This window comes from Ambystoma mexicanum, chromosome 6p (assembly GCF_040938575.1).
Source record: "Ambystoma mexicanum isolate Mex_15411 chromosome 6p, UKY_AmexF1_1, whole genome shotgun sequence".
NCBI classification, from domain to species: Eukaryota; Metazoa; Chordata; class Amphibia; order Caudata; family Ambystomatidae; genus Ambystoma; species Ambystoma mexicanum.
This window is the reverse complement of record NC_090935.1, coordinates 1,478,244,779-1,478,269,324: the sequence shown is the minus strand read 5'-3', so window position 1 is coordinate 1,478,269,324 and position 24,546 is coordinate 1,478,244,779. Positions and strand designations below refer to the sequence as shown.

General features: G+C 47.0%; 1 protein-coding gene across 1 annotated transcript in view; it reads right to left on the bottom strand.

Moving 5' to 3' along the window:
* The window catches only part of LOC138511068 (uncharacterized), a 3,073,423-nt gene that overhangs the window by 667,625 nt on the left and 2,381,252 nt on the right, over positions 1-24,546 (bottom strand). Inside the window, exon 16 of the mRNA XM_069626568.1 lies at positions 4,809-4,942. Within this exon, the coding sequence (XP_069482669.1) occupies positions 4,809-4,942 (134 nt within the window). The remainder of the gene's footprint in view (positions 1-4,808; positions 4,943-24,546) is intronic.

The window sequence follows — 24,546 nt, the reverse complement described above, 5'->3', positions numbered from 1 at the left end:
CGTTAGCTGAAGACAAACTTGTCAAGGTCTTTGGCTCTGACCACGTACATGGTGAAGGCTCTTGAGTGACTGGCAGACATAGCAATTGTTCATTGATTGAAGACACGTTTGACAACGATGACTGCAGAGCTGTGGACTGGATAATCGAAGAGTCAATAGTTGTAGGAGGACAGACTGAAGTCCCAGAAGTCGACAGACACATTTGTGGCTCAGGAATGGAAAGCACCTTTACGGCGGCTGACTCCTTGGCACCAGTAACCAAAGACTGAGCTGTACCCCTGCCGTCCCTCTCCTTAGTGGATGACACAGAGTCTCTTCCTTTGTAGAAGTCAAAATTAACCAGAGGAATCACCATAGTAAAGTCTCTGTTAATCAGGATTTCGTCAAATGTCCATTCCTCTGTCTTAGCTTCTGAAAGTGGCATATTAACAATCAACAGTTCAGGAATTGCCTGCTGGGTCTTTGGTTCAGTATACTGTGGAATGAGTCCATCAAAACATGAATTCTGTACTGTCTTTGACTGTTCGTTGTTTCAAAAATTGGCAGAAGGAGGAGCGCACACATAGGTAGCATCGTTTTCCACATCAGCTTGAATGTCTACTTCAGTCTCAGCAGCTAGATCAAGGGCAGAACCTAAGCCTACAGTAGTGATTGATTCTGCGTATGCCACCATTGTGGATTGTGTTTGGAAATCAGAAGCATGTATGTGTTCAAGGTCAGAATTATGGCAAACTGCTACACAGGAAATCTTAGGTAAAGGAGTGGCTTGTAAATCCTCATCTAACAACAATTCCTGACAAACGGTAGAACAATTGTCAGAACCTGTGCCCTGAATAAGTTCTGTGCTAGAAAAAGGACTTTCACTCCCAATAGATTTTACATATTGACAAGTATCATGACCTACAAAAACCTCCGCACTTAGGGACTGAACAGTATTCACTTCATCAACGGATAAAGTTTGAGGTGTATTCAGAAAAGACTGTAAGGTTTTATTCTCCTCTTGTAAAGTAATGTATTCTTGTTTTAACTCCTCAAGTTCAGCTTTTAGCATGCCCCGCCTTAACTGTACATCCCTATCAGTAGGCACAGGCGAAGGCATGGTGGCATCAGGGCTGGATCCTGCCCTAGCCATCCGGATGTGCACTGATTGTACATTGTCATTTACTGCTTGCAGGTTTTGTGATCTATACTCTCTCTTACCGACTTGGTCTGTGCTTCCCTTAAGCAGACTACTGACATCAGACCTCTTGGCATTAGGGACTACAGTAAGTACTTGTGCAGAGGACTAAGCAGTAGACTGAGGGCTGAAAACAGAAGATATGCAATGAACCCCTCCATTCTTTATGTTTGAATCATGAAACTGTTCAATCTGAGGTAAAGCACAACCGGAATCATGGGGTTCAACAACAGACGTACTCGTGTGTAGTAAATCTTGCAGTGTGTTGTTTTCCGCTGCTAAGGCTTGTGCGGACATAGAATCTGGATCAAAATTAAAGACAGAACTAGGTACAGGCAATGTACGATGGGCCATCCTGTGGGAAAAATACTTTGCACGTAAATACCCATTTGTAACAAGGAGTTCATTTAAGTCAGGATCAGTGACTTGATTGTCACAGGTAAACTTAAGGGAAGCTTCCTGTACAAACTTGTTAGTGGCCTTGCTGCCTTTCTTTCTTAAACTGGCCATATTCAAACGGGAATAACGGCTGGTCATTCTGTTAAGAAAGGAAGCAGGCAATGAATATGGCAAGGGAAATGTGCAAAGAATCACACAGTGAACAACTTTGAATCTAACAACGTGCATACAATACCCAAGACTCGTGTATACTAAAACCCAGGAGTGCCAATAGAGTGAAACAATAATACCAATATATGAAAAGGGATGTGGGGTAAGCACTTAGTACCTCCTTATGACTAAAAGGAAAGTCGGCAAACTCCTTACCCACTATGCTATTACAGATACTGACAGCGCTAAGCCCACGTAGAGGGCAAGCAAGGACAGGATCTGTGAGCTGACACTCTGGATGATACTGAATAAGGAACTTAGAAACAGTACTCACGAGGACGGGGAAGACCACTTGAATGTCAGTAAACCCACAAACCCAGTTGATCAAACAGGGACCCTGAAGGCTATAACAGCAATGGGTGGAGGAAACTAAATACATAAGACCCTAGTCAAGGGGCAAGTAGGAATAGTGATTAAAGAATAGTGAGGAAAACAAAGGGCATTCACACTGGGACTAGTTACAACAGCACCCCACACCTAATAATCAATGGGAAATAAATGCAGAAGTGCAATGGAAAACATGGAATGGATCCCAATAGAAAGTAAGGATCAGGAGCAGGGAAAATGATATCACAAAAGGAAACCTTTCCCACCCATCCAAGGAGAAAAGGCAGGAAGCTAAATCTGTAAAGGGAAAGACTAATGCATCAAGTTTTTCAGTAGCAAAGGACAGCTTCAAAGAAACCGAGAACAGAGGCAAATTGGGCAGCATCAAAGGGTAAAGCGCAGAGAAAGGCTGCCTGCAGACAGAGGAAGACAGAAAGGGAAATCCAGAAAGCAGAAATCAATTAAGCACAAAAATTCGAAATCCAGGGCAGAGTAACAAGAAACAGGAACTAGGAACCAGGCACAAAAACTAGGAACCAAGAACAAGGGACCAGTCACAACAGGAACACTGCAACAATGACCAGCGCTGGACTGAAGTAAACTGAGGCTTTTAAAGCTCCTTAACGAGCACAGCCCTTAGGTGTGCCGCCTGCTGCACCTGCAGCCACAGGTGTTACCTATCCTCCAACCAACCTTGTCCTGCAAGGGAGGAGGTGAGGCAGTGAGCCAGGCATTCTGGGAAGCATAGTCATTAGATTAACGTAGCATGCTGGCTGCCAAAAACCTGGAATGGATCCGGAAGGGAAGTAACTTGGAAAATAAGGTTTTAGCGCTCCCAATTCATCACAGCACTGTAGCATAAGGTTCAGAGGAAATGTCCAGTAGAGAAAAAAAACCAAAACATGCCCCCAAGTGACAGGAACGGGAGCGAAGGGAGCGAGCCGTGACAAGATGCCACCTTAAGCCCCTTTGTTTAAACAGGCCCTGGTCTTCTTTTTCTGCTGTTTTCTTTTGGAAACGTCCTTCTAGTGTTTGTCTCTGCACGCCAGACCAGGTTTGGTCCCCTTGTTCATGTGCCTTTGGCGGGCTTCAGGACTGAAGACCGCCTCTTGCGTCTGAGTGTCTGGGGTTGGCAGGAAGTGAGGGAGATGCCCGAAACTCCCTGTGCTCAGTCTCCTAGGAGACCCAAATGCACTCTGGCGTGATTGGCTGGCTGACTGTCCCGCAAGGACAGCCACCCTGCTGGGTGAGTGACAGCTAGGCTGGAATGAAAGGGAGAAAACTGCTTAAAAGGCAAGTCTTCACGACTGGAAGGCAGAGTCGACCACTGGAACGAAAAACCGAAGACGAGCTGGAAGAGGATGGCTGCTGCAACTCCTGGACCGTTGGTTTGCCCGGTGAAGCCTTGCTGCAGGTCTTAATTGCCAAACTCCATTCGACAGAGAAGCTCGGTCAAGGACGGCTTCTTCCTTTGAGTTGGTGGGACTAATCAACTCATAAGACACCTGGATACCATTCTCAAGGCTGGTTAGGATTAAGCCAAGAGAGGGACACCAGTTTGTGTTCTTGAATCTACAGCTACTGGAACTGAAGTGACTCCATCTTGTTTGTTTTCTTCAACGACGTCCTCCCTCTTGTCCCCACGACTGAGGCTCAGGAACAGCGAGATCTGCAGGACCTGCCAGGAACCACGACTTCAACTTGCAGGCCTAATCAGCTTGTGAGTGACATATGATCCTTTTTTGCCTAAACTACTTCTAGGAACTTTCGCAAAGACTTTACCGTTTGATACCAGCACTGCTCTTTCCTATCCAGAACACTAGCCCATTGACTTTGGCCTGGCCTATTGACTTGAATTGAACTCTTCTGGTGAACTGAAACTATTTGCACTGTCTAAAAAGTATATATGATCTATTTAGCTTGTGCCTTTTGCTCCTTTCTAAGTAACTGAACTGACATTTGGCTCCTATTTCAGGGAAGCTCAAACTGTCTCAAAATCTTAGAATTTTGTATTGAAGTGTATTGGGTTATAATATTAAGTTGCCTTCTGCTAATGACATGTTTTATAAATGATTGTGTAATAAATTACTAAGTGTTTTTACCGAGAAACCTTGAGTATAAGTGTTTACTTGAACTACTGTGATTGAAAGTCCTCCTGTAACTACTTGTACTGCTCACATTCGCTCTTGAGATAAGCCTGGCTGCTCAGCTCGCTACCAAAAACTGTCTAGTACAGACTTATACCAAAGGTTGGTTTGGCTAACACCTGGAGCCCTAATTGTATGTAGTGGTCCCAGAGGGTACTGCGTGCAATTCTGCCTAACAGTCGATGACACCACGCTGAGTCAAGATGGGTCGACGATGGAGTCGACACACACTACGCCTCCTGTCGAAAGGTTTTCCCAGCAGCTGACGCTGGAAAGGATATCTATCTGATGAGGAATCTGCAGGAGAAAGCAATCCATTGAAATCTATATTGGAAATGCTGAATAAAGTCCCTAATGTCCTCTCATAATTCTATCTTTATTTCCAAAGACCACTATTGCATTTATGGTGAAGCATACATTTTGGTGGACGGAAAACAAATCACATCCCCCGTTACATCCTTGCAGGAGCTATTAATACTCTGAACCTGCTACATATAGTAGAGAATTATTTAACCACTTATTGTATGATAAAAAGGCATGCAACTCACTTGAGCGATTATGGATTCATAATGCCGAATCTCCTTCTTTTGTTCTGCGATTACGTCTTCAAGTAGTATTTCTTTCTCCACAATGTAGGTAATGTCTTGTTTCTGAGCAAGGGTTGGCTTCGCAATACGCATAGCTAGATACCAGGGAAGTGCAAGATGGAAATTCTATGTTAGGCACGAGGAGCCCACATGTAAATCAATATACAAAGATAAAATATAAGCCATTCAGCAGTCCTTTCTCTTAACTTAAAGTCATTTTTTGTTCATTTTTCCCAGATTGTTGAGGTTCACAAACAACATAGGTATGGGAAAATGTAAACAGTTCACTTACAAACTTGAATTGAAGGACTCCAACTTTTTTTAAACCCCCTGCATTCAAATCGAACCCTGATAGCTTAATCGCAGCTGGCCCATCAAAAGACATCTGCAATAAAGCTGCATCAGTCAATGCTATTGTAGAAAGGCAACAGATTTAGAGAATCCCATGAATCCCAATTACAAATATGTTTCTCTATTTTTCTTTCAACCAGACTCCCATATCCCCAACCAGCTCCCTACAACTGGCACCAGATAAGTAGCTAGTTCACATAGTTCCAATTATTCCATATCTACTGACTGTCCAGGCTTGTGTTATTTAAGACAGATGAGTGGAATTCTCTTCTGTATGGCGAGGAGGGGTCTTGGAGTCGGTTCAATCACTGTTTGGTTTCTAGAACCCTGAAAGAGGATGATTGAAGGTTCAGAGATTTGTAGAAGAATCTCCGGAATTCGTGAAAAACTTTTTTTCAGTTGGTAAGTGGTAAATGTGAAGCTGGTGTGTGTTGGGGGTTGCCTGCCATGGACATCCGGCAGGCACCCTGTGCGTTATTCTCTTCAGCACACGACAGGCCCAGGGCCTGTGGGGTATGGGGCCTGCCCTGGACATCCAGCAGGCACCCCGGTGCTATGGAGCATCAGCACCATTGGGGTGGAGGCACAGCCCGCCAGGCCCCTGACCATGCGGACCTCTGCCACCGTCCTGGCACAAGGGTCCCATGGCATCAGGGCCTGTAGGCCTGTGCCTCCCCGTGTAGGCCTGCAACCTACATGAAATGAGACACAGACTCAGAACCTCCTCTTCGGGAGTCTGCAGCCATTCTGTTTCACGTGCCTGCAGGGGCTCCTTTAATCAGCTTGGGCCATGACACTGTCATGCCCCACCTTAAAGGGGCAATACACGTGGGAGGGACACATCCCCTTAAAGGGGCAATACACATAGGAGGGTCACACCTAAAACTCCTCCTTTTTCATCAAGAACAAAACAAACGTTGCTGAAGCATACATGCATCCCTCCCGTTACAGAACGACAGCATACTTATCACTTGGAACTTGCAGGGTATACCGATAATGGGATATGCCATTGACACATACATAGCTAATTCCAACAGTTACAGACCTAACATGTACTAATCCCGTTCTAAACACACTCAACAGGTGACAGTCGGGGCCAGTGAGCCACCGTTGGAATATAGGCAGTTCTACCACAGTTTACGAAACCCTTTATTCACCTGGGGTTCAGAACGGGAACTACCGAAACAACGCCATGGTTGGCGTCTGGCACTACATGCCCACCTCGCGACTGCGGGATTACAGCCTCATTTTATTATTCTTTACTGAGACCACTTAAAGCATGTAGTTACTATGCAGGTTCACAGCATCAAAACACACAGGATTACTGAGTCCTCTTTAAGCAATTGCAGGACAGCAGGAAACCAGTTCATCTTCAGGAGTCACTTTCTGAGTCCAGGTCCATTTATGGTACAGTTCACGGCCACCTCGGCATCGCCCCTTGATATTCACAGCAGACAGAGACACGCAGGTTGCAGGGCATCCAGGCTGCTCCACGTGCTGTTGATACGGCATGTTGCTGTTGATAGGGTACAGGGTGACAGGACACCACTCACCCCTTTCATCAGTTATGTTCTCCCGATCTGGCACGTCTCTTTCCTCCAGGAGCACAGGAGGGCGCACAAGCACTCATCATGAGCTGCAACCCATTTCTTGCCTGATGCATTGATTCTTGATGTTGGGGCCCAGGGTTTCGTGGTTAATTGGTCGAACAAAAGTTGTCAGCTGAACTCAGGGGGTCCGGCAGGTATCTCTCCCAAGCCCATTTAGCCTGGTACCTCAACGGCACAGTGTGCAGGGTGTCATTAGTGACAAGCAGCCAGCGTGACCTCAGTGGCAGGCAGTCAGGGCCACTAACATGGCAGGCTGGGTGGCTTGTGATCCAATGGTGCTGTGCCTGGAGATAGTCACTTCTATGCTAGTTGGCCTTCTCTTCCGATTGCTGTACCGGTGTGCTAGTTCTTGTCTGTCTGCCAACGCTGGGCTGGGTTGTCGTCACAGGTGCATGGTGGGAGCCACCCTCTCGAATCACCTGACAGCGCATCGCGCCTCTTCCCCAGTGCTGGAGGACCTTTACCTCGTCCTGCTCCACTCAGGTTGCATCCCTTTCTGGATAGTACTAGCATAGCAGGTGCGCAATGATACTCGGTCTCTCGGAGTGCCTGCCAGTGCAGAATCTCTCTTATTCCATGCAGTGCCTCATGGATGGCACCGTCAGAGCGGTGTACAGTGCGCAGATTGCAGGACGCTCCAACGTCCTGGCTTGGAGCCTCGATGAGCATGAGGCTGGAGGTCCTACTGTAGAGGCGTTGTGGTCCTTGTGGGTGCTGGTGCTGTAGCTCTGCTTTGTGTGTTGTGCACTCAACACGGGTTGCGCCTTCGGTCCGGCTGCTGGGGCTCCTCTGGCCTAGAGTTGCTATATCCATTATATCCATTACCACTGGGCATCCAGGGACCTCGCTGGGACCGCTGAGCGCTTCCCTCCTTCCCGTCGCGAGACGGCTCAGGGTCACACAGTGTGCCTTCATCTGTGATTCCTGCGGTGCAAGCATTCCTCTTTCCTTTTCGGCTCTTCCATGGAGACTGTCTCTTTTCTCAGTCTTATGGCTCGGGTGCCTACTGGGGTCCTCCATTCGCGCTACCACCACCAGCCCCGGGATCTTCACTGGGGCCCTTCTAGTTCCTGGGAGCTCCGACAGGGAGCATTCCTTTTCTTCTTCTCAGGGCCCCTACGGGAGCATAGTGGCCTTCATCGACAGCAGCCCGGGGTCCTCCATGGGGGCATGGTGTGCGGCGGAGCACTCTACGGGTGCTCCCTCTCGTGTGAGTGCGGCCGCATCTGCAGGCGAGGATGCCTCCTTTGGTACTCTCCTAATTGGCACGCATTGTTTACTATGTCACTGCGCGGCCCAGGCTGTTAAGAGGCCCTCACCGCTCCCCCTCCAGCAGGGAGCATATCTTCTCCACCCCTCTCCTCCTGGAGCACGGTGGCAGTCACTGCCGGTGCCCGGGATGTTGCTGAGCTCACACCGTTTCTGCCCCAGCTTTGAGCTCCTTCTTACATTTATTTTCTCATCCGCTCCGACATGGCACGCTTTCTTCTTCTTTCCCCCAACTCTGTGGTATAGCGCACCTCTTTGCCTTGCTTCTCACTTTCCATTGCCCTGAACTGGGGCTCCTCGGAATTTTCCTGCAGGGCCCCGGATCTATAGAGAGCCATATTCCCGCTTCAAGTGCCCGGCCCTGGAGCACACAAACACCAAAGTCACCGCCTGGAGGCCCCGGTTCGTAGCAAGAGTGCCTGGGATGGAGCTGGAGCCTTGGGGTACCTTCAGCTACAACTTGGAGCGCACCACCTTTTTACCACTGGGCCCGGAATCTTTAGTGGGTCATGCTACCTTTGTCTCCGCTCTGGCAGGGAGCACTCATTTTTTATTTTTGTTACTGCCCGCGCCAAAGCACTTCTTTTGAAATCACCTCCCGGCCACCTTTTGCGCGGCGGAAGATGCCGCTGGCTGCCTCCTTGGCCTTCACCGCCGGGCCCAGGATCGTGCTGGGGGTCACTGAGGGAGTTCATTTCGCTCCTCCCAGAGCACTGCAGTAGCATTTCAAATCGGGTCACCTTCTCCATGACACCGCCGTAGGGCCCGGGATCAGGCTGGGGCTTCCTAGCTGTCGCTCCGGATTGAAGCCCTGTTTTGTCTGTCTTGCCGCCAGCCATTGGATGAGGGATCCGGTGAGTATTTCTTTTGCTGCCGGAGCACTCACCTCCTTTTTAGCACCGCTGGCGCAGTGTGGGAGGGCAGTAGTCCTTCCCTCGGCTCTGGTGGAAGTGCTGGGGCAGCAGGCGTACACCCGAGGTGTAATCTGGGTGTTCCCTTTTCTGGCAGCGGGTGCCACGTTGGGCAGGATGCCTCGTGCCTCCACAGCGCGGCAGGGTATGCTGGGGGCAGGCTGTCTCTCGCCTCTCCACATGGCGGGTCTGCCGCCTCCTGTCTTCTTGTTTGCCCCATGTTGGAGCACTGACCTGTCGCCTGGGCCACTGAAGGAGCCCCGGCGCGTCTTCTTTCCGCCGTGGCCGGAATGTCGGCTTTGTGCACGCAGCGAGTGCTGCGGGGAGCTGCTCGTTGGATGCCCACACTCATGGTGGGTGCCGCAGGGACAGCTCTTTCCTGCAGGCAATGCACACTGCAGGCTATGCGGGCGGATCCTCACCCTGACCGCACCGGCACCCTCTTTTCTGAGGACCGTGGCCAGGGAACAGGGACCGCTGGCAGGGCGCTGGGATGGCCTGCACCCCTCTTCTCTCCATGGGGACCAGGGCAGCATACCTCCTCAGTTTGCGGCGGATGGCGCGAGGAAGGGGAGTATCTCTCTCCCTCCGTCAATTCTTTCACAGCGGTGACCCGCCGCTCCTCTCATCCCCCTTGGGGGCACAGTACCTTTTCTTTCTTCCGGAATGCCGCAAATCTTTGGCCTCTTTCATAGATGTGTCAGGTATAAGGCACAAGATACAGTGAAATGGTTGCCTGAAAATAGATTTTGTTTACCAGAACATTCTGCTTCTCTTGGAACCTTGCCCCTTTTTGTAAGCAGCCCAATATTTCACATGAGTACAGTCAATGCAGAGGGAACCAACACAAACATCTGGTTTACAGAAATACTTCGATTAGTATTTCCTGCTAAGCTATCAACTAGGTTTTTTTAGGGACAGTCAGCCTTAATTAAGCAGGCTGATAGTTTCAACAAAGCCCAGTGGGACTACAAGGACTAATTCACCACAATGCCAGGAGTAGTGGAAGTGGCGTCATATGCCAGATAACAGACCAGGAAGTATCCTTGCAGGGCCTTGATAACGTATGATCATAGGCCACAATTAAATCAATCGTAGTAATAATACATGCATATAATTAGTGTAGGATCATTATAATAACAAATGGAACTAAGGGCTATTTTAATTTCCAACCATATATTATGTATTTTGCTTCCTCACTATGCCATGGGTGCTGCATAATATGCCAGGAGCACACTCAGAAGAATTATCAAAGGCCAGTAGCTCTTCCTTCTTATACCAGTACAGAGGTATATGACCAGTTACTTCAATCTCAAACCAGTTGAAACCTCACTTGCCACGAATAGTCATAATATGCTAAATTGATCCTCACATATCCAGGCACTGCTATAATATAATTGCTGGCTCATATACCCTAGAGTCATTTTGTGCCAAACAATTCCTCATATGCTCTGCATAGGAATCATATGCACTACAAAGCCTCAGAAGCCCATGTGCTCTGAGCACAAATCAATTTCATCACAATTTCTCCAAGTATTTCCATTTTATGCCAGGTAAGGTCTGATGTGCCAGGTATAATCCCAAGTAAGATAGAGCCTTACACTTCCAGGTGTTTCCATACCATGTCAATTTTAGGATCATTCGCCTAGACACAGCCTTGTACCACTGGGTCATCAATGCCCTGTAAGCACTGACAGATTTGGAACAAATGGCCCTGTAGTCAAGACTGTCAAAGAGGACCAGAATGGATGGGGTGTGGAGGCAAGCAGTTCCGGGGTGTGGGATGTGGGTGTGAGGAGGACACTTTTAAGGGTAAATGATTCAGCTTGTTACATGATTTCAATTTGAGCAGTTAAGGTAATAGGATTCTACAAGGAAAAGTGATTTGCCCAGGATCACACAATTTGGTCAAGTAGAGAGGCCGAAATAATTTACCGGTAATGTTCTTTCTATGGATTCTTCTTCCACAGTTTCCTCATCAGAGAGCAATCCTTTCCAGCATCAGCTGCTCAGAAAAACTTTCAACAAGGGGGCACAGCGCATCCCAACTCAGCATTGATCAACCTTGACTCAACCTGGTGCTTGTCTACTCCGGACCTGACGTCGGTCATCTACATACACAAAGTCACTATGCGCCTCTACCTCATTTCCCCACCCTTTTTCCCCCCGCGCTCAGCCACTGCGGAGGAAGAATCAGAAGATGTGGCTAAAAATAGCCACGACTCAGGCTAAAAATCATCTCTAAAAATCTTTTTTTTTTTGGAGTGTAGAACAGAACCACACGAAGCTGTAGAGAACAGCACAATTAAACTGGCATGACAAGCCAATCAAAGATTATCTTATCTCCTCTTTTCCTAAGAGAAGGTCAGTTGTAAAAACGGGCTGGATGGGAGGGTGATGAGGTTTCTGGGGGTGATGAATCTATAGAAAGAACATTACCGGTAACTCATTTCTCCTTCAATGGAATGCTTTCTCCCCCAGATTCCTCATCAGACAGACTCCAAAAGCAGTACCTAGTGTGGCGGCAGCGCCACATGACACTGTTAGCCAGAATTATATGCAGTACCCTTTGGGAACACCACACACAATTAAGACTACAAGTGACAGTACAAATTCACCTTTGGTACAAGCCTGTAATACACAGTAAAGTGGTAGCAATGGCTGAGCAGCCAGACTTATCTCAAGAGCAAGTGAGCAGTATCAATAGTTTTACGTACGGGGTGCCCCCCCCACCCTGACCTCCTCAATGACATCGCCTCTCAATGTGTGTCTTCTGATTAAGGAGGCTTCCCGTCTCACAAAAAGGCTTGAGGGACCCTCACTCACCGTATGTAAAATCTGTCCTCCACCCGTCACCAGACGGGATTTGTCCACCCCAGGGGGGCGGTCTGCGTGTGTTTGGAAGCCACTCCCAGGGCCCCCCTCAGCCGGGGGGACTGCACCGCTGAATGCTGCATCCAGGCGGGAGCTGAAGCATGAGCTAGAAATGAAGAAATTATCTGTAGACAATGCTTCTCTCTCTGACTCCTCTAGATGTTGCAGTCCTAAAAGACCCCGGATGCCTAAGGAATTGATTGGTATGTATGAGCCTAAGTTGGATGTGTTGGATTGGTTGTCTCTGTTTGAGTATAATCATGGGCTCCAGGACATCACAGGGAATGAGCTACTTCCCTGGTTGTTCTCTAGGCTTCCCCCTGTTGCAACTAATGTGGTAATGGAAATGGGGGAGGAAGATAAGAAGGATTATGAATGTGTGAAACTAGCTTTGATAGCTAGATTTGGGAAGACCCCTTCCCAGTATCTTAAGAGGTTTAGGACCCTCAAAAAGAATGATGGTACCCCTTGGGCTACCTGGGTGAGTGAGTGTTTGAAAAACTTAGAGGGATGGATTAAGGGTTACAAGGTGAACACATAAGAGGGAATGAGAAATCTTGTAATGTTGGAGTCAATTTATGATGCCTGCTCTCCTGAGCTCAGACAGCACTTGGCTGATTCAAAGGAATTAGATTCCAGAAAAATAGCTAAGGCTGCTGACTTGTGGGTTGCCAACAGGACCACTCACAAGGATTCAGGGGTCACTCAGAAAAAGGATGAGGGAAAGCAGCCACCTAAAGGGAATCCAGAGAATTCTAATACCTCCCATACCAAAGAGGGCCAAAAACAACAAAATAACCAGGGTAAGCCCCAGGGTAAACCAAACCAGGCTAGTGTACCTTCTGGTCAACAACCAGAAGGAGGTCAGAACAAGCCACCCTTTCAGAGAGCATTTGGACAATGCTATATCTGTAAGGCTACTGACCATATCAAAGGAGATCCCAGATGCAAGGGTAAACCTGCAGGGATCAGCACAGTCTCCTTAGCCTTCACTCCTGAGGATGAAGTACAGATGGCTAGTGCCCGCTTTGAACTCTTTGCTGAAGAACCCGTGGGTCTTCAAGCAACTGTAAACTTAGAGCCTATGGGTCTGGTTAGTCCCCAGAATAGGGTTGTGTATAACTCCCTACCTGTTAACTCTAAGGTGTATTTTGTGGACAGTGTTCTTGTCAATGGCCAGGATACTCCTGCCAGGAGAGACACTGGGGCCAGCAGAACAGTAGTGGATGAAAGCTTCTTTCAACCTGAGGATGTGGCAAAAGCACCCAAAGGTCCCACTAAGATGTCTGGAGGCCCGGTCCAAATGGTTCCTATTCTACCAGCCCTCACTCAGTGTAACAACATGACAGTGAGGATCCCTGTCAGTGTTCAGACTGAGGTGCCTGGGAAGGTCCTGTTGGGGAATGACCTCAGAACTCTAGGAGTTGTGTCACATACCCCCAGGCCTCCCAGTATGGAGACCCAGAACCTTACCAAATTGTCTAGAGAGGCCACCTTGCGGGACGACTCTAAGCCTGTGGGAACCTCTACTGAGACCCCCACTACAAGCCCTAGTGTTAGTAAGTTGACCTCTAACCCAGGCACATTTCAGGCTAGTACATTAGGGAAATGGGAGCCCCAACCCAGCTCCATCATTGTTCCCCCAGTTTCAGAGTCTATGACTCCCCCTGCTTCTGAGGAAGAGGTGGATAGACCTACTGGGCCCCTACCTAGGCCTAAGAGAACTGGTAATTCTCAATGCTGATGGAAAACTAGGAAAGAAACTTCTAAGGACAAAAGCCTTCAGACTGTTGGACCTTCTACTGAAGACTCCAACCCAAATCCTAATATTAGGGTGGAAACTCCTAAAGTAGGTAAGATTAGATCTAAGAGGAAGGGGAAGCAGGTACATCGCCTAACCCCAACCCCTCCAACCAAGAGGCCTAAGACCCAACCTGCTCCCACAAGAGAGGTGGTGAGGAACCTTGGAGGCCCCTCTAGATCTAAGGGAATCCTTTATAAGGACCCCTTGAAAAAGCCTAACACAGGTTCAGAAGTTGTAACCACTTCTGAGGGACTGGTCAACCAGATCCCCTATAACTTTAAAAAGACCGATGTTCCTCAAAGGGTTTGTAGGTCACATAGCTTACAAAGGAAAACATTTAATTGGACCATAGAACATAGGTCAAGGTGTCACCATCAAAATGCTGATGGACTCTCTAGGATGTACGTCATCGACTAGAGGTATGAGATTCATCCAGGAGTGGATTAAATCCTCCTGTCCCTTAGTCTGGGGGGGGGGGCGAGTGTTAGGGAGAATTCTCTGTTTAGGATGAATTTCCTAACCTAGTGAGTCCCCCAGCAGCTTTGCTGGATTTTTGGGGTTTATTTTTTTTCTCCTGCCAAGAGTGAGACTCTTTTACCCTCACTCTTGGACCTGATTTGAGTGTGTTCCTTTGACTCTAGATGTGTTTAATGGGCTATGGGGTCTTTTACCCCATAGGGCTTCATGTGTTTTTTTGATGTGTGTTACCCAGCACCCTCAGTGCAGTAACACAGGGGTGTCATAGTGACCCCCCAGTATAGACTCCATACCCTGGGACTGACTACTGTCTCCCAGGGCATGTAAAGTCACCATTGACTTTACTAGTCTTAAATTCTGAACAGAACCAGTACAAACCATCATATTGTGGACGTTCTGGCTGGGGCAATTCAATTGCCCCGGGGTCTGTTAGTCGAAGGGGGCACGTCTCCGACCCCCCTGATCGAGTTTTGGCTGGTGGCAGTGGATACTACTTTTTATATTCAACGCGAATATTTCTCTATGGGCTTTTCCCATTGTTCGAGGCTACTATCTTTATTTATTTAATTACGATAGCCTCGAACATACCGCCGGTTTATTTAATTATTATTAATTCTCCGGTTGGTATTTTTTGCCAAAACTCGGTTCTAAAATGGCGTTTGTGTTCTCTTCTGTGACTCCAACTCAAGTCAAGCCCTTTGTTCCACTTTTTGGCGGGCTTCTCCACAGAAGCCCTCCAAAGTGGTGCCACTCTGTCTGGGGTACTTAGGAGGGGTGGAAGGAGATTTAGGCACCCTGGACTGAGTTGCCTAGGCAACTCAATTCGCACTCCGTCCTGATTGGCCCAAGTGGTGAGCCGGCCGGCTCACCACTTAGCATGTTTGAGTGACAGCTAGGCTGAGTGAATGGGGGTTTTCTGCATAAAAGCAGGGCTTGGGGGACTGGAACTTCAGAAGTCGCCATATGACTTAGAATCCGACGAGGGAGAAGCTGAGCCAACCTGCCACGACAACACCACCAGTGGCGCCCTGCTGAACCATCTCACCACTTTTCCCAACGACAGAGGAGATCTCCCGCCGGAGAGTCTTCTTCCTTTGACTGGTGGGGATAACCAGTTTCACCGTCTTTTCGCCTTCCCGACGCATCTAGTGGCCGCCTTGCCTGTGCCAAGCACCCCGGCAACCGGAATACCACGTTTTACCACGATCGCGAAATAAAGGGTAATACCTTTAACCGGAAAACTCTGCGGCTGGTTTCTTCCCTGGCAGTGCAACGACCTTCATCTTTCCTCCAAGTTGAGATCTTCTCTTCCTCTGGACGACGCCGAGACTTGCACCCGCTTCCAGGAACAACTGCCACCGCTGGAGGATCCTTCCCACTTAAGGTACCGTGTTCCGCCTGGCTTCCCTTGCCACCGACTGTACGGGGTAGATTTAGCCCCCGGCTTTCGAACCTGGGTTAGCCTGGGACACCCTGGCTAAACTTTTCTGAGCCTCTCTAAACTCTTTTCGAACTCTCTGCAAGACTTTCAAAGCCTAGTGTAACTGTGTGATCTGGGCGCATTTGTGGTCTGCTCTCTCTAAGAGTGGGCCCAGCCTATGGACTTTGGCTCACCAGTGACTTTTGCTCTTCTGCCTTGCTAAAAGTGTTCCTAAATCTTAGAGTGGTGTATCTTCACATATTTTTTCCCTCCCTTTTTCATGAACTTATTGGAGTGCCATCTATAGTTAAGCGCTCACCTCTGTCTGGAAATAAGTGGTGTTAACTAAGACTTGTCTGATAAGGAATAACGGTTGTATATATCATAATAGTAACTGTGTTTAGAGTGATTTACAATAAGAGTGCTGGAGTGTTTCAAACAGTGTGTTTTTAAATAAATAATTATATACTTTGATACCAAAGCTCTGGTTAGTGTTTGCTTGTGCTATTGTATCTGAGTGCCTATTGTGTATACTTTGCATACTGCCTAACTCTTCTTGAGGGAGGTCTGACTGCTCAGCCACAGCTACCAGGTAAATCTGGGTGGTACAGACTGCTACCAAGTGGGTTTACTGCTAACACCTGTAGTCCTAAATCTTTTGCAGTGTTCCCAAAGGGAACTGCACAGGTTTCTGCCTAACAGTAGGTACAGCTGGTAGTGCAGACAGAGGCCCAGGGAGGACAGTCACAACAGCCTCACCCTCCTCTTCTGACTCTGCCTCAAGATTTTCAATACTTTGATCAATATCAATATCATCACTGTTATCTACATTCCCTGGGAGAGTGGATTCCTCTGAACCATCACCCAGACTTTGGTTTGCTAACAATCTTTCTATTAGCTCAATTTTCTTGCCTTTAGTCATGAGATTCTTATGCTTACAGAGAACTCTTAAACAATCAGCAGTTTTTGTAGCAAGGGACTCTTGACTATAACTTTCCATAGTTGACAGGTTAGAAAATAAACTTTTTAGTGCTAAGCTTTGTAGTTAGTTGCACTAAGGTATCAAACAGCACACTAAAATGTATACTCAATACAAATCCCACCGCTGTACACCAGTCTTAGGCAGAAACCTGTGCAGTTCTCTTAGGGACCACTGCAAAAAGTTTAAGACTACAGGTGTTAGCAGTAAACCCAATTGGTAGCAGTCTGTACCACCCAGATTTACCTGGTAGCTGTGGCTGATCAGTCAGACTTCTCTCAAGAAGAGTTAGGCAGTATATAGAGTATACACAATCGGGCTAGAAATACAGTAGTACAAGCAAACACTGACCAGAGCTTTGGTATAAAAGTATATAATTATTTATTTAAAAACACACTTGTAAAAATACACTGGCACTAATATGTCAAGCAAGTTCAAACACAGTCACTAGAAATATATACACCTCCCTAATTGATTATTTGACAAGTCTAGGTTAATACACCACTTATTTAGCAAAACAGAGGTGAGCGTGTAACCATAGATGGCACTCCAATAATTGTTAAAAAAGGGAGAGAAAAGGCAGAATTAGGAAAAATACACAATACCAACACTTTTAAAGAACCACAGCAAGTCAAGAAAGGCAGGGTCTACTGTAGAGCAAAAAGTTCATAGGCCAGGCCCACTCTTGGAGAGAGTAAGGCAGAATGTGCCCAAGATCACACAGTGGAAATGCACTAAAAGTCTTTGCAGGAAAGTCAAAAAGAGGTTGGATCAAGTTAGAAAGGTAATGTTAACAGGTCCGAGGTCACCCCAGGATAGAGAGTCAAGGATTTACGGGACACCTTGGTCGGTCTGTTGCAAGGGAGACCAGGCGGGACACAGTACCTGAAATGGTGAGAAAGCTCCAGCGGGGGCAGTTGTACCTGGCAGCGGGTGCAAGTCAGTGCTTTGTTCAGGGGAAGAGAATATCTCGACGTGGAGGAAAGCTGGAGGTCATTGCACTGCTAGGGAAGAAACCAGCCGCAGAGTTTCCCGGTTAAAAGGTACTACCCTTTTATTTGCGGTAGTAGTGAAGCGTGGCTATCCGGCCGCCGGGGTGCTTGGCACGGGCGATTCGACCATGGGACGATCCAGGAAGGTGAAAAAGGCGAATTGGTTGGTCCCACCAGCTCAAAGGGAAGAAGACTCTCCTGGAAGAAGATCTTCTCTGTCGTTGGGAAAGTGGTGAGTTTCGTACAGCAGGGCTCCACCGGTGGTGTCGTCGTTGTAGATGGCTCAGCTTCTCCCCTCTTCGGATTCTTTAGGTCCTGTGGCGACTTCTGAAGTTCCAGTCCCCAAAGCCCTGCTTTTATGCAGAAAACCCCCATGCCTACCTGTCAATCAAACATGCTAAGTGGTGAGCCGGGCGGCTCACCACTGGGCCAATCACACAAGAGTGTGACTTGAGTTGCCAGGGCAACTCAGTCCAGGGTGCCTATTCCCCCTCCCACACATCCTGTAGACCCAGACAGAGTGGCACCACTTTTGGAGGCTTCTGTGCAGAAGCCTGCCAAAAGTGGAACAAAGGGCTCTACTTGGGTTGGAGTTGCAGAGGCGAACACAAACGCCATTTTTAAACCGAGCCCTGGCAAAAAGACCCAACCGGGGAATAAATATTAAATAAATAACCCAGTGGTATCTTTAACATTGCACCAAAAAAGTGATGCGTTTAAAATGAATGGGAAAATCCCATAGGAAATATTCTGGGGGAATATTTCTCGTGGTAACCACTGCCACCAGCCAGAAACTCGACAAGGGGGGACTGGACAGTGCCCCCTTGGAAAACAGACCCAGGGGCAATCGAATTGCCCCTACCAGTACTTCCACAATATGATGGTTTGTACTGGTTCTGTTCACAATTTAAGACTAGTAAAGTCAATGGTGACTTTACATGCCCTGGGAGACAATAGTCAGTCCCAGGGTATGGAGTCTATGTTTGGGGGTCACTATGATACCCCTGTGTTACTGCACTGAGGGTGCTGTGTAACACACTTACCAAAAACACATGAAGCCCTATGGAGTAAAAGACTCCATAGCCCATAAAACACATTACAAAGTCAAAGGACATTCTCAAATCATGCCTAAGAGTGGGAGAAAAGAGTCTCATTCTTAGCAGGAGAAAAAAAAATAAACCCCAAAAATCCAGCAAAGCTGCTGGGGGACTCACTAGGTTTGGGAAATTAGCCTTTACAGAGAATTCTCCCTAACAGCAATGTGTTGTTGGCGACGTGTTTCGATGGGTGTGCCGAGTGAAATGTGCGGAAAATGCGTTTTTTTCCCACATTTCGGACTTTGCGGGGGTGTCCCGAGGCCCATGTCTGTATGTTGTGCTTGTCTGGAGAAAGTGTCAAATTCAGTTGTCGAAACAGACTTGGGGTTACCTGTGTTTTAGGCTTTCCCCTTGGCGCCCAGGTAGGTGCACCCACACATGTGAGGTACCGTTTTCATCGGGACACCTGTGGGAACGCGGGACGGTAGGCCATGCGTTGTTGGCGGCGTGTTTCGATGGGTGCGCCGAGTGAAATGTGCAGAAAATGCATTTTTTCCCCCCACATTTTGGACTTTGCGGTGGGTGTCGGGGTAATAAATTCTGGGCCGATTTGCGCAAATCATACCTCTGTGGATTCCCACGGGTGTCCCCTTTTCGGAAATGCATGGGGTTCCCTGTTTTCCTTGGTGGCTTGGACACCCGAGGCCCATATCTGTATGTTGTGCTTGTCTGGAGAAAGTGTCAAATTCAGGTGTCGAAACAGACTTGGGGTTAACTGTGTTTTAGGCTTTCCCCTTGGCTCCCAGGTAGGTGCACCCACACATGTGAGGTACCGTTTTCATCGGGACACGTGAAGGAACGCGGGACGGTAGGCCATGTTTTGTTGGCGGTGTGTTTCAATGGGTGTGCCTAGTGAAATGTGCGAAAAATGCGTTTTTTTCCCACATTTCGGACTTCGCGGGGGTGTCTCGGTAATAAATTCTGGGCTGATTTGCGCAAATCATACCTCTGCGGATTCCCACGGGTGTCCTCTTTTCGGAAATGCATGGGGTTCCCTGTTTACCTTGGTGGCTTGGACACCCTAGGCCCATATCTGTATGTTGTGCTTGTCTGGAGAAAGTGTCAAATTCAGGTGTCGAAACAGACTTGGGGTTACCTGTGTTTTAGTCTTTCCCCTTGGCGCCCAGGTAGGTGCACCCACACATGTGAGGTACCGTTTCATCGGGACACCTGTGGGAACGCGGGACGGTAGGCCATGTGTTGTTGGCGGCGTGTTTCGATGGGTGCGCCGATTGAAATGTGCGGAAAATGCGTTTTTTTCCCCCACATTTCAGACTTTGCGGGGTTGTCTGGGTAATACATTCTGGCCAATTTGCCCAAATCATACCTCTGCGGATTCCCAAGGGTGTCCTCTTTTCGGAAAGGCATGGGGTTCCCTGTTTTCTTTCGTGGCTTGGACACCCGAGGCCCATATCTGTATGTTGCGCTTGTCTGGAGAAAGTGTGAAATTCAGGTGTGAAAACAGACTTGGGGTTACTTGTGTTTTAGGTTTTCCCCTTGGCGCCCAGGTAGGTGCACCCACACATGTGAGGTACCGTTTCCATCGGGACACCTGTGGGAACGTATGAAGGTATAACATTTGTTGTGTTTGTGTGGTTTTCATAACGTTTTGACCCATTTGCTGGTGCCCTTTGTCACACAACCCTTTCATTTCCCAAATGTGGCCTACATTTAGTCACTGCTTTAGGCACCATACACTTTTGTAACCTGCACAAGTCACCTACACTTGAAAAGGTCTGCCTGTGATCTTTCAAAAAATGAATGCTTGCCGTTCCTCACCACATTGGTTTTCTCGATTTACACATGCTAAGTGCGTCTGTTCAGGCCCTGAGCATAAAACTCCTGTGTACCATGGCTCAGTGTTTGGCTTGTGGTATTGCTTGTTTTGTAAAACACTACAAAAAATGTGTGCTTTCCTAACTGCAAGAGTCGGGGGAATGTAGCAGAGCATTGCTTTTCTCAAAATTCATAGAAGCCATTGCCGTACCAATCCAACCATGTCCAACACACCTTTTTTTTGGTAATTTTCCCGCTTTTCCCCCAGTCTATGGTATTTTCCCCTACCTAGTTGTTGCCTGACCTATGCAAATCACCCCTTCCTAAACTTGGAATTTTGTCTACTTTTCAGAAATATAGGCCTTTCTGTCCTCCAATTCGGCTTTCCTACCCTTTTCTTCCATTCACCTAGGCATGGCTAGACTCAGAGGTGCGGAGAGGCCTTTATCTTTCGAATTGATTTTTAATCTTCATCATTCATCTCTACTGCCCCCTATCAGTCCCACTACCCAACACGGATTCCACGAGCTTCATTCCTGCTATCACCAAACTAGTTTGTTCCCCCAATAGAACCCATTCCCACCACTCTTCATGGCTCAAGATTTCTCCAATTCCCTTATGACCACCCAGAAATGTGCACCTTATATGATTTAGCGACTCACAGGCCGTGACCAGATGAAATAGAGATTCCACCGAGTCTGGATCTTTGCAAAATCGGCATTGGGCATTTTCCACTCCAGGCATTTTCCTGGCCCATTGGACCTCGCTAGTTCCAAGAATATTTAGCCGGCATCTTAATAAGAGATCCTAGTATCTGTGGCATAGGAACTTTTGCATTAATTTCGGGAGGCAATTCATACCTTTTTTTCCCACATATAGGGGCTGTCTGAGTACATCTCGACTGCATTGATCTACAGCATCCACCCAGTCCCAATTTAACAGCTTCTTTTTACTCTACATGGATATTCCGCCAAATCCTTCATATCGACCCCCCTACATGTCAGGATTCTCTCCACTTTCAGTCTCCATGCTACTAAATGTCTATCTTGTCCCTCTTTGTTTGGATCAAGCATGGCAAATGGTGCAGTAGATGTCTCGTAGACACATTTCCTATAAAGTGCACCTTTTTTCCACACGACCATGGATTCTAACGACTGCAATTTCAATTGATGTCTAATTGCCCTGACTGGTAGCCCATTCGGCAATCTCAGCACCTTCCTCCAGAAGTAACCTTCCAACTTCTCCCATATTTCCCACGTCAGGTGCAGGATTACCTCAGAACCATATGTCAAGATTTGGGCTACCTTTTGCATATAAAAGGCAATGATTGGAGTCATTGTAAAGCGACCAAATCTTTGATGGAGTGCCATTCCCTGATTGGTTAGGGTAGTTAGCCTTGAACTCAAATATGTGTATTGTTTTGATTTGCATCGACTCCTGCCAATCTCCACTCCCAAATAGACAATTGAGTTCACCACTTCTAGCGGGACTGCTCCCACCATCCACGTGAACCTCATTTTTTTCCTACTGGCTGATTTCATGGTTACAATTTTGGATTTGGTCACATTAATTTTCATGCCATTTTCACTCAGATACGTATCAAATGCCTCGACTCTCCTCTGCAATTCGATGGGCGTCTTATCTAAAAAGACCAAATCATCTGCAAAGAGAATCCATGGCACTTCTATATGGTTTATTTTTTGGGGGAAAGGCGCCCACCTCCGCTTGTGAATCAGACAAGTCGGCAATATAGAGGCAAAAAAGCAGGGGTGCTAAAGCACTCCCCTGTTTTAAACCCCTATATGTGAGGATTTTTTGTGTCCGGTGACCCTTCCCCGTCAATCTAATTCTAACCGAGGTGTTTGTATTGAGCATTTCCATGGCCTCCACCAAAATCCGCCGGACAGTTCCAAGCTCTTAATTTCGCCCATAGTCTCTCCCTGATTACTCCATCAAACGCCTGTTCGAGGTCCATGAAAGCTAGATACAGACATGTATCCGCTTCCAGAGTTCTTTCTTTGAGCATATTGATAAGGAAAAGATTTAGAGTGGCGCCCACCTCCTTGACAAATGCTGTTAGTCTTGGATCCAAGATCCCACTCTTTTCTGCCTAAAGTTTCAAATCTCTCAATAGAACAGACGCAAAGTGTTTTCCCACTGAATCTAAGAGAGCAATAGGACGATAATTTTTAGGCTCTGCCCGGTCACCTTTTTTAAAAATTGGGACGATGTCAGCCTCTCTCCAGGAAGGTGGAATTTAATTATTCCTCATGATCTGGGAGAATATAATTACCAAGAATTTCCCCCATTGTTTCTTCGTTTTCTTCAATTCTTGATTCGACAAGCCATCAGGCCCCGTTGCACGAGATGAGCTTAACCTACCTATCATATCGCTGTGTCGTGTTCATCAAATGCAAAGTTCCATGATACAAGTGCTGACTCTCCTAGGCTGCACACATTCTCCCTAGATTCTGCAAATAGAGAGGTATAGCGTGTTACCCACGCCTTTTTGGATACCATAGCAAGGGATTTAGCCTGGCGAAAAGTACCCCCGTTATTAATTAGCTGCCAGGAGTTTTTCATACAAACTGCCGTAAGCATCCTCTCTGCATCATTCTGAGCTCTAATTGATTTCGAGCCTTTACACCAGCAACTATATTGCTGCCTTGCTAGTCGGATCTTTTCTTTTTTTAGAATTTTGGCCATCTCTTTTGATATTTCTAATCTTCCTTCTCATCAACCGTCTCCTCTCCACCAGATCTTGGTCATATACATGCATTGACAACCCCTTCCCTTTTGTACTCAAGTCCCCCACATGCCCAAAGTCCTTCCATATTCATTGATAGTCTACTTCACTTGGGCTTTCGAGTGTTAGTGTCCTGTATCGATCAACGATCTTGGTCACATCTCTTTGTTTTAATCTTAATCAGTGTTTTACCCATTCTAATTCCATCTCCCCCATTTGTTTGTGGGGACGCCCCCATTACCATCCCGAGATGGAGATTGCAAGCATGCCATGATCGCTATAGACCTGCGGCAATATTACGAATCTCTCCACCTGATCTCTTAGGTTATCTGAAACAAAGCAGTAGTCGATGCATGACACCAACTCCCTATTTCTCCAAGTGGGTCTTCCTGGTATATCTCCCAACGTTTGGGAATTGAGCATATACATCTCCCTCATTGTCATACTCCTCATCCATTCATGTTCCTTTTCCTTCCATTGACCTTCTTTTAGAGCATGACTCTTTTTACTAAGAAGTTTTATATTTAAACCTCCACATACCACTATCTTTGCATCACCCCACTCTTGCATAGCTTTATCCATGGCTTCATCACTGATTTTACTATTTTAATGTTGCTTGACACATTGACCCTCCAAATATATTAATAAGAAGCAGCTGAGGTTTTTTTTCATCACCTATTCGGACCAGTGAAAGAGCCTGCACATACGGGTTTGGACATGCTTCTTTCATTACACTCGAACCTGATTCTATTTTCACCAATGTTAGGAGGCCGGCATATGGACGCCCTTTTAGCCCCATAGGAGTTGGGTTCAAAAAAGCTGCATGGCCTTCACAATGCGGCACAGTCCTTTGCCAGGTCTCCTGAAAGCATAAAATATTGAATTTTTCCAGATCTGGCACATTTTGCGTAAACAAAGTTCCAAAGCCTCTGGTATTCCAGGAATGTTAATTTGAGAGACTGCGGCCTCTGAACATCGAGAATCTAAGCTGATTTAGGGCTGTTCAGTACCCCCGCTACCCAGTCCCATGTATTTACTTCTTTTTTTTTTATTCTTCACACCTTGCCTCCTTAAACCCTTTCTTTTCCTTCTGATTGGCAATTGTGTATTTCAATGGAATCAAATCCTTTTTTGTATAAGAAGGGATTAGTTCCTCAAGCGTCTTCATATTCCTCTTATCTTCACCTTTCCCTTTCTTTTGGCCTTGGACTTCACTTTTTTCCTTACTTTGACTTTGAGCAGTTATCTTTTTCTTGCATGTTTCCCTTGGGCTTTTTGCCTCTCCCCAATTTGCTTTGATTCTTGTATGATAGCCACTAATTTCATATCCCAAGCGAATAACTTTTCTTTTAACGACATCACCAACTCTTTCTTTGACATTTCCTTCAGATGT